The sequence below is a fragment of the Nestor notabilis genome, unplaced genomic scaffold (assembly GCF_000696875.1).
Source record: "Nestor notabilis isolate BGI_N333 unplaced genomic scaffold, ASM69687v1 scaffold2344, whole genome shotgun sequence".
NCBI classification, from domain to species: Eukaryota; Metazoa; Chordata; class Aves; order Psittaciformes; family Psittacidae; genus Nestor; species Nestor notabilis.
In genome coordinates, this window is record NW_009925902.1 from 183,870 (window position 1) to 194,753 (window position 10,884).

General features: G+C 40.5%; 1 protein-coding gene across 1 annotated transcript; it reads right to left on the reverse strand.

Moving 5' to 3' along the window:
- Positions 1–49: 49 nt before the first annotated feature.
- On the reverse strand, positions 50–7,831 carry BCCIP (BRCA2 and CDKN1A interacting protein; the record flags this gene model as incomplete). Its single annotated transcript, XM_010013261.1, has 6 exons — positions 50–309; positions 4,202–4,379; positions 5,087–5,274; positions 5,823–5,915; positions 7,025–7,105; positions 7,757–7,831. Coding segments are annotated over 6 exons (786 nt in total), but the record flags the coding sequence as incomplete, so codon positions are not given.
- Between the last annotated feature and the right edge of the window lie 3,053 nt (positions 7,832–10,884).

A 10,884-nucleotide genomic window follows, 5' to 3' on the forward strand; every position in this document is an offset into this window, starting at 1 on the left:
GCCATCTACTTGTCTTCTAAACGTACAGAGGAAGCATTTGAGCAGGAGAAAACCATTAACTCAACAGCAGCCTTCTGAAAATACTGAAATCCTAGCTCTGCACGGCTGCTTTATAAAAACCAGTGTTTGTAGGAAAGCTCAGACTGAGAGATAGTCTTTCAGTTTATCCATAATGGCATGAATTCCATCAGCTGGAACTATCGTAACAGTCCGCAAGGGTTTCATTGGTACATCATCAAAGGACCACCTGCCACCCAAACAAGTGTCGCTTTCCTCTTGCACAGAGTAGTTGAACTTCAGAAGGGCTTTCTAAACAACAGAAAGAAATGCATTAGGATTCAATTTTGTCATCAGAATGAAGTCAATACATCAAAGTAAAAACAATGACCCTGTTATGCACATGCTTATTAAGAAGTTATTTTCTTCCCTCTCAAAATGCCCACCACAAAAAACCTACAGGAGAATCCACTATTAAGTGTTTTAAACTATTTGCTTTTCACAGGATTTTTATCATTCATATTAAACTCTAAAATGATTATAGTTTCGTATCAGAAAAAAGACCTAAGAGGCAGGGGGGAAGGCCATTTATATCCTTTTAGATGAATTTAAGACAGCATCTCACTCCCTATTATCACATTAAGAAATGCTGACCCTTAGAAGCTATTGTGCCAACTAGCAGGTATCCTTGACCAGTAACAGGAATATCTAGCCTTTAATACCTTCAGACTCAGACCGTGACCAAACCAGTAGCTGGGTAATTTTGAGAATTAGGAGATCAGCCAAAAGCCAGATAAAAAGAACAGTGAGAGTGTGCTGGTGGAGTAGAGCCTGCACTAAAGATGACAGCTTGGTGTGGGTAATGTGGAAGGTCTGTAGCACTGAATAGGCTCTGCTATTTTCATGGCCTACTCTAAAACTGCTCCTAAAATGAATGTATCTGTAAGAATATGTGGTACAGTAATCCCCTCTTTCACACTGCCACTAGAAATTAAGCATTAAGGGAATGGGCACTGACATGAATCCTGAGTGGAATTTCAAAAACCTCTTGTAAAGCCTGTAGATGGCTGGAGCCACCAAAAGACATATTATAAATGATGATGCTTCAAATAGGTAGGTGTCCATAATGTGTATTATTTCTTTTCAGTGATACATCCTGCATACAGATATAACAGTCCCTTTTTATTAGCTTTCCCAGGCAAAATGCCTGATGGAGAAGAAAAACTTATCTAACAAATGCTTCTAGTTCTCACACAAGTCAGATTAAGAAGCATGAGCTGAATTCCTAATTAGAAGAACTTACCTAACCTCTTCCCTTGCAGGGTAAGTTAAGCTCCAGGCTCCTTTTAGGTTTGCTATTTCCTAACAGAATCTCAAGGTTGTAAATTTGATTTTGGAAAAACCAATGCATTAACGGAGTGGCTTTGCTCAACAACAAACAATTTGAGCAATGGAGGCCCTAAACCTTTAATCAGTTCCAGTCTGGTTATAACAGAGCTTTTCTTCTGCTCCCTCAATAACATTTTCATGAACAGAATAAAGCACAGGGAACTGCAAAGTGCAAAAAGGCTTCTCTCTGGTTTATATGGCTCTAAGTGTCTGCCTGACTGCATTTAATACTATTTTATGGCAATCTAATTAACATTATGCATGATCAGGAAGGATATACACACCAACACTAATCTAACACATATACGTTATAAAGTCCAGAGAGCAAATTAATCTACTATCCTCCATAATGTTTAAAATGAATTTGTTAAAAACACTAGAATGTTAAAAAGAAAACCATGTTCAGTTCGAGTCTATCCATTTGAGTTGAAAATTACTGCAATTTAGACAAAAGTCTTTGAAATACCACTCAAAATAACAAAATAGATAAATACAAAATAGGCCTCCAGGACATAAGCCATAAGGACACACGGGCATCACAGGCTTCTCCCCTTTCAGTTCTTCAATAACATGCTTACACAGAGTTCACGTTCAGCTGGTAAAGCTGCTGTGGCAGGAGCACAAAAAGCAAATCACAGACTTGTTACTGCACAGAGGCCACATCAGCATTCCCTATAGCTAACAAGGAATTCACCCACTTCCATTTTTCTTCTTCCCAAGAAATAAAATTACAGCCATATCACAGCCCATACCAGAGAATGTCATGAATGATCACACAGAGGAAGCTTTGCCATTAACCATGATGCATGTGCAAGTGCTTTATCCTGTAGGCACTGCCAGAAATGAGAAACAACAGTCTCCTGACAAAGCAGTAATATTGTAGAATAGTATTTTTAAAGCTTCAGAAAAAAAATCATGAAAATGAAAAATTCTGTGCATTTCAAAGCACATTTTTGATTCCATTTCCTGCATCTTCCTCTCTCCTGATCTTGGCTGGGGACGTGCCAAGACCTGGGTGTCCTGGCTTGGGGCCAGCAGAATTGAGTGGGCAGGTTGCCTCAGGAAATAGGAAGTTGTGAAGTAATAGTTTCATCCCAGTATTTTAGCACTTTTTATTAATATATTTGTCCTAAGTAGAATAGAGACAGAAAAGGAAAGTGACAGCTCCTTCTCTAGAGCTTCAGAAGTTTGTATATTGAGCATTTTCTGAATGTAACAGGTATCCAAAAGGGAAAAGATAAATCATCTTTCCCCAGGCTAAGAAAATTGGGGCTGTTCAGCCTGAAGAAGGGAAGCTGCATGGAGACCTCAGAGCAGTTTCCAGTGTCTGAAGGGGGCTACAAGGATGCTGGGGAGGGACTCTTCATCAGGGACTGTAGTGATAGGACAAGGGGTGATGGGTTCAAACTGAAACAGGGGAAGTTCAGGTCAGATATAAGGAAGAAGCTCTTCCCTGTGAGGGTGCTGAGGCGCTGGCACAGGGTGCCCAAAAAAGCAGTGAATGCTCCATCCCTGGCAGTGTTCAAGGCCAGGCTGGACAAAGCCTTGGGCATCATGGTCTACGTGAGGTGACCCTGCCCATGGCAGGGGTTTGGAACTGGATGATCTTAAGGTCCTTTCCAGCCCAAAGCATTCTGTGACTCTATAATAACGACACCACCACCATAAATGCAGAACTTTGCATCTATTCAGTTTCTTGGAAAGAGATCTCAGGAGAAATTTATTTAACTGCATTACTGAATCTAAATGAAGCCTCAACAGCTGCTATTTTTTCTGACACAGGACTAACTAACTATGTAGGGGCAAGCAAAAGAGATCTGTGTATTTAAGTACTGCCATACAGTGCAGATGCTGATGGAGATTAACAACAGAGATCCCTCTGCATTCTTTTCAATCTTTGTTCCTCTAAGTGCTTGAAGCTGTGACACGATTAAGTTAGAGCACCCTGGCAAGTTACTACCTGTTGTTTGAGCTGTCACTCTTGAACACTTGTGTTGTAAATCACACTAGCTTAAATCTCAAGCTAACATGCACTTCCTGTGCAGACTATGGGTAATTCACATCCCCCCCTGTCTTCTCTGTTCATCGGACACAGCAGTTTAACATGTCTTTCGCATTTCTTATTATTCAGATTAAAGAAGACAACTGCACAGCTCCCCCCAAAAAAGGGATTTCAGGCTTTTCTAAACTCAGAAATCCTGGGACATGCTGCTAAATTCAACACCCAGATTTATTATCATTGTTCATTCTCAAAATGTGGATATTCCATTCACAGTATTTCAACAAGTCTGACCATCACATTCAATTCATCTCTTTAGCACTGCTATGAGTAAAAAGAGATGAAGTTTCTTAATTCCTCAAGGCCAAGACACTGGCCTCAAACCAAAGTCAAACCTGACCTTTCCCCTCAAGTCTCTGCTTAGTATTCTCTGAGATTTTCCATTATCCTCATAGCACTGGAGCCTCTATCATGTAGCAACACTGCCACAGGCAGTCTATGCCACAGCATCCCATAGTCAGGTTTATTGTGACCTGATATAAGTAACATATCAGTAAATTCATGCCAATACAGAGGATTAATGTAATCAATTGGACTTATGGATGGTATATCTCTCCCTGATTCTCTGAATACAAAAGGTGTTGGGCTCAATACACAAAAATAAGTTGCTTGCTCATCTCTTAAAATTACTCTAAAAAAGGATGGATCTAATTGAAGCAATATGTGACCATGTCTCTTTAAAAGCCCCCTTAAAGTGAAGCACTTTAATAATATATAAAAAACCCATAAACATTTTAAAAGATACACATATGTTACCTCATAAAAGAACTCTTCTTCTGCATTTGCAAACATTAATTCCTCCTCCTGCTGGTTTCTCCCTCCCTTCCTCTTAGAATTGCTCTTCGTGGCTTCTGTAAAGGTCTTGCTGATAAGGAGGTAATAGTGGCACTTTCCACAAGGTTTGTTTGTTCTCTGTGCCTCCGTCAACTCTTTCCTAAAGACAAATAAATGTTTACACATACAATTTAAAAATACATCTACATATGCAATATATACCCTCGACAAGCATGTAATTAAACCTCAGAGTGCATTAGAAAGTACATCACACTATCAGTTCATGAGGAACTGTAACTGAAGAGCCAGAAAAGTCTCCTGCCCACCCTTGTGTAAACATGTTGCCACTGCAACGGTCCAACCCCTGGAAGACAGAGGCTGACATCTGAATTTGAGCTATGACAAGTGCTGTACTAGTGGTAAACCTCCAAACTAAGCCTTCAAGCACCTCATTTCTTTCTCCAAAAACCTTCCTGACCAACCCTGTCTACATGTTTTCTTTCATTATCAATGTATTAATTCCTTAAAGGTCTCATTATCAGTATGCCATAAGAAATTCTAATTAAGTTTTCCTACATCAAAAGGAAAATAATCTGCAAGACAAAGATAAACTACACATACACAGAGCTATCTCTGCAGTAGAACAGCACACGCTCTTAAATGGCTTCCTCTATCTTAAAGAGTTTTAAGAGCCTAAAGATATAAATAATTTTAGGAAATGAACTAAAGACCTTATATGAGATGCAAATACATGTGTTCATGTCTTACTTATAGCTATACCATCACCTATCTTAACATACTTCTACATACATAGATTGCTGAAAAAATATGGAGAAATCATGTCAAAATAACCCCAAGCAAACTTACTGAAGCTGCTGGTGCATAGGCAGAGCAATCTGTGGTGGTACATTAATGAATCTTTCACTCAGTATAAGACCCACAGGCTTAGTACTGTCATTTAGGAGCTTACTCAGTTGTTCAACTACGTGCTGTTCACAGCTCTTCTCACATCGACTTAGAATCAGCTCTTTGATTTGTTCAACACACTGTGTATCCTGAAAGACATACATATATATCTTTATATACCAAAAGGTGTATTTTCTTTACACAACAATAATTTACACAAGGAAACCTTGAATGTGAACTTCCAGGGAATACTCTACAGACCTATTGGTGATTTCCTTCAGCACTATCTACACGTTCTCTGGAATTATTTACCAACCCTGAAATTGAGGGCAAAGAAAGTTTCTTAACTGAGCAGTGTGGAGCTGCAACACCAGTACACTCACCAGCAAAATTCAAGCTGCAAAAGGTGACAATGAAGAAATACAAGAGGCTGACAGCTCAGTTACACTGGAACTATGGTTAGACCTAGTTTTAAATCTGTTCCATTCCTAGCTTTACGTTTGACCTTCAGCAACTTATGCAGGACCAGAGCTGAAGCAAGCTATGCGATGTGCAACTTTTAAGACCATAGTCCTCCATGGTGGAAATCTAAATCCTGATCCAGCTGCCTAGGCTTGTTGTACAAGGCAGAAAAGCAGGACACAGTCTCACTTATAACTGTCTAGATGTTAACGAGGAATACCTAACCACAACATACCTTCCTTTCTGTTAAGTTTAAGCAGCTAATGAAACCAAAGACTTCATCATCATCTTCATCATCATCGCTACTGTCTTCTTGGACTTCTGCTTGCTGTTTAATAACAGAAACAGAATGTCAGTATGAGTCATTGCTATTTCTACTCTGCAGCAAAAAACAGTTTTCTTTCCAGAAGATGCTCAGATGAGAACCATCCAGGTAATCTCTACAAACACACAACCTACACATTCTGGTTACAGTTATGAAAGTGCCACATCATTGACTCTTGTGTACTTAGAGCCAGGTCATGTATCTTCTCCCGCAGGATCTTTGGAAAGGCACTAAAATTTGATAGCTCACATTTAATAAGCAGCATCTCAGTACAAGGCATGGCAATATCTTAAGCAACACCAATTTTCTTCTGTTTCAAACATAAGGAAGTAAACCTGCAAAGTCTTAAAACCCAGAGAACAACCGAGCTTTGATAGTGAAACAAAAAGCTGAACAAAACCCTGCTATGAAAAACCTGGGGAAAGAACCGGGGGTCACAAAGTTGTAATGGAAGGATTGTATTAAATGTGGGTGGAAAAACTGTTGGCACATGACAAAAAGGTAATGTACAGCAATGGCACCAAGCAACGTGGTACAACTGTGGCACAACTGCGCCATGGCAGCAGTTTTGGGTTTGAAAGCTATATGGCCATGACATTTTGAGCACTCTACAGTACTGAAGAGCTTCCTTAGCCAGGAGTAACTCAGGAGTCTTTGCAGAGTGCTCCACTGCCTTAGCAGAACTTGTTCAGGACTCATTTTGGAATCCCTTCCTATGTCCAGAGAACTCTGTGCAAAAGGAAACGGGATGCAGGACATTTCTGGTCGACATTGCTGTCCATCCTGAAATCGTAAGGTCCTATTTCTTACAGAGGTGGCAACAAACTTCTCCATAGAACTGTCAGCATTATTACTCTATCACACCAAAATTCAGAGAGAAAAGTGAAAAGCCTTCATGTGTAAAAAGAAACCAGCCAAAATAATAAATTGAATTCCTTGTTTGGTTGAAACCAGACACGGAATATTTCAGCTCCTAGAGAAGAATTCCTCTCAAAGCTAAAAAGGAAGAAAGCATACAAGTTACAAATCCAGGCTCCCTTTCTGAATATCTGTTGTGTCATTTCAACATAAAAAGTATTGTACTTCATTTAGAAATGTAAATTCTGTCTTACCTTGATGATGCTTCCAATATGATTCTGTTGTATTAATATATCAGTTAATTCAGCAGTGTTAACAGGAGCTTTTAGAAACAACTGGAAAATAGGAAACAAGTATCAACAAGTTTTTGGCATCATGATACATCATGGACTACTCACTAGAAACTAAAGTCAGCAATTTCCCTAAGTAGAAATACTCTGTTCCACTTTTAATTTCCATTTAGTGAGTTTGTTTATTTAACTTCCTTCAATACAATACTGTAGGGACTAAAAATCAGCTTCTTGAAGCTCCTCAACCCTCCACAAGCTGGCATTTTGCATACCTGCTATCCTTTGAATTTGCTATGATCTAAATGCTTGCTGAGCATAGGTTTACAACAGCCAAAAGACGCCTGGAAGCTGCCACATTCAGCAGACACATTCCTGGTTTGTCTGGTTTTTAAGGGCTGTGATCTACAAAAAGACCTCCAGGAAGTTGATTAACATTGAAGGCTTTCTGGGCAGCAGCTAACACAGTGAAAACAGAAAGATTATACACACTGTGAAATAACAGCCCTACGGTTCATTAGGTAAAGTTCTTGAAACCATGGTTTAGGAGACACATGGAGACTGTGGCCGTAATTCATGAGCTGAAGCACAGTAAAACTATGACACAATACAGATAATGTGAACTGATGACTTTGCATAACTCTTTAGGTATTATTTATCAATGGACATATCAAGCAAGCTAACAAGAAGTCAAAGTACCTGTTGCAGTAACTTCTTTATCCCATTATAGTCATTGTCTGATATGGAATGTGCCTCAAATTCAATATTCACTTCCTGTGAAGAAGTAAAACAGAGAATATCAAACACACTTGGCAGGAAGCTATATCAAAACAAAGCTAAACTGTAAGAAACCTGAAAACAAGTAATAGTCAACATCAGAAATAGAACTTATTTCCGTCTTTGAGTAATCTCAGCAACAGCTGGAGTTATCATTTCTTCTGTAATCTTTAGAGAGCATCTGTGAAAGCAACTTTCTAAAACCAACTTACAAATTGTGTGGTGAACAAACCTTTAATGCTTTTATTCCTGCAATCTGGTTCACACAATTATGTTGGCTGTAGCCACTTTAGACTCCTACTGCAGAGGCTTGATCCAGGCAGTTAAACTCTTGAAACTGCAGGATTGGAGTGTAATGCCTTGGCTAAAGATGAAGATACTTAAGTAATTACAGCCAAAATGATGTTTCTGCTGCTTCCTCAAATCCTAATGGTACCATTAACCCCACTCTGGAAGTCTGCTCAGTAGGTGCATGATGAGACCCAGGCACAGCAAAACCAGAATGTCAACTCCTGTTTCTCCTTCCAGAACAAATGCTGTGTGCCTACACAGTGTTTTTACTGGTATTCTATACTAAGAGTACTGCCTGCCAAGGCGGCTCTGCCTACCTGGTCTTCTGAGAACCACTGCTCAAGAGCATCCAAATTTTGCCTTAGAGCTGTCAGTTTGTATTCCACTTCCTAAACAATCTAAACAACTGAACTTTACTTGTGTCACCAGTTCGGACTCATAAATCTCTTCAATCCCAAATCGAGGTCATGACCATTACTGTCCACGGGGAGAACAGCTTTAAAGCCCTATTTATAACGTAGAAAACAGGTATACAACCACCTGGGGAGCAAGGAGGGACGATAAGAATCAGAGGACATGCTCAGATATTCTTCCATGGTCTAGTAAAGCAAGGAAGCTCTACAGAAATGATTGAGAGCACATGATTTACTTATGAAGCTGCCTATGTAAGGGAACAGATTGTATCTTTGGCGTATACAGCATTCACTCCTGGCATCCAGGAACTTTCCAAGTACTTTAAAATCCAAGGATCTCACTGAATGATTAAGCCAGTAAATTCTGAACAAAACACAGCTTACAATGCTTCTGAATACTGTGCAAATCATAGCCATAAAATCGATATACACCACGGGAGCACTAGATTTTCTAACACTGGTCTTGCTTCATGGCTTTTTCCACTACCCAAAATAATAGCTTGGTATGACAAAGTTTATAAACCCTCCATCTTTCATCTATTAAAAAAACCCCAGGCAAATAAAGACCCATCATATATTTTGGTGCTTTCAGTCTTGCTACTTTGTGCTCATGTTCTTCTCCCTGTGTTGCATCCAAAGCAAGAGCCTGCAAAGCAAACAGTACCATACAACAATACTCTGCTACGTACAACACTGCAGTGAGCAAAGCTCTGTCTCAGCAACCAGGCCCTACCTGACAATCATATTGTCAGATTGACAGAACTACCACGTCCCCTTCTATGATGAGAACATCTGCATAAAAGATTTTCCTTTTTCCACATAAAGTGATGAAGGGAAAGGCTAATATGGCAAAAATAAAAAGGCTGAGAATTACAGAGAAACAAATGCCCTTTAAGTATATGGCTTTACAAATCTCTAAGTTTCTACAGCTATAAATGTTTAGTACATTAATACAATTTGGGGCCATCTAGTCTAGGCCATGCTTTGTTGAGATAGGTTGGACTAGATGATCCCCGAGGTCCCTTCCAAGCTGTGATTCTATGAATATCAGCAATGTACACCTTGATGTTTTGTACAAAATTGAGGAAAACTCAATGTATTTTCAGATCTCTTCCCTGTGAGGGTGCTGAGGCGCTGGCACAGGGTGCCCAGAGAAGCTGTGGCTGCCCCATCCCTGGCAGTGTTCAAGGCCAGGTTGGACACAGGGGCTTGGAGCAACCTGCTCTAGTGGAAGGTGCCCCTGCCCGGGGCAGGGGTTGGAGCTGGAGGAGCTTTAAGGTCCCTTCCAACCCAAACCAGTCTGGGATTCCCTGATATATCAAGACCTCCAAACTGAAACAGATGTAACAGTGATACAGCATCCTCAAAAGACGGACTACTAAATCAAAATAAGCATTATACTGCAAATTTTATCCAGTGCACAAACAATTGCAAGTGAAACACAGCTGTGCACACCAGCGCAGGACACACAGAAACCACTCAAAACCCATCACTGAAGACTCAAGAAACTTTGTCCACAAACACAATAAAAACCACTATCCTACCTACATTACGCAGCAATGCTGCGCATTTAAAAGCGTGTGTCTGCGTGTGGATTATTACTGCCATTAGCTTTTATTTCATAGGGTCATTAACTCAAAGTGAAATCCTAATGAAAACAATCAAGTTAGCAAAACATTTAAGTTGAAATGTACTGAGTTAAAACTCATAGATAATTCTATTACAGAACCAGAGAATCCTGGAATGGTTTGGGCTGGAAGGGACCTTAAAGCTCCTCCAGTTCCAACCCCTGACCCGGGCAGGGACACCTTCCACTAGAGCAGGTTGCTCCAAGCCCCTGTGTCCAACCTGCCCTTGAACACTGCCAGGGATGGGGCAGACACAGCTTCTCTATTGACTCTTTGTAAGCCCTGTGAAGAATCACAGATTGCCTTAATCACCCGAACGCTTCAATAAGAGTTCAAAGACAGTGCGTATCTCTTCCTCTCCTAGAAGGGGGGGTCTCCTCCCTCAGTGCTGTGCTTCACAGCTAAATAATGCATTTTCCCGTGTGTCCAAGCGCCAAGAAGCTCAGAAAGCAATTAAAATATTATTTCTATGAATTCTGCTGCTTTTTAGTCTCCCCCCCCGACACTTTTGTTTTCTTCCTCCCTTTTTCCTTATAGAAAAAGGAACCTGGACCAAACGCTCTGGGGTGAAGGCGCGTTCAATCGCGCCACCGGAGCACACGGCAGAGCCCCATGTGCGCGCCTGCGGCCGCGGGGGTTCCACTTCCAAACACACAACGCGAATACACGAAGAACAAACGGACTGAACAGCGCTTACCCGGATACACTTCACCCCAGC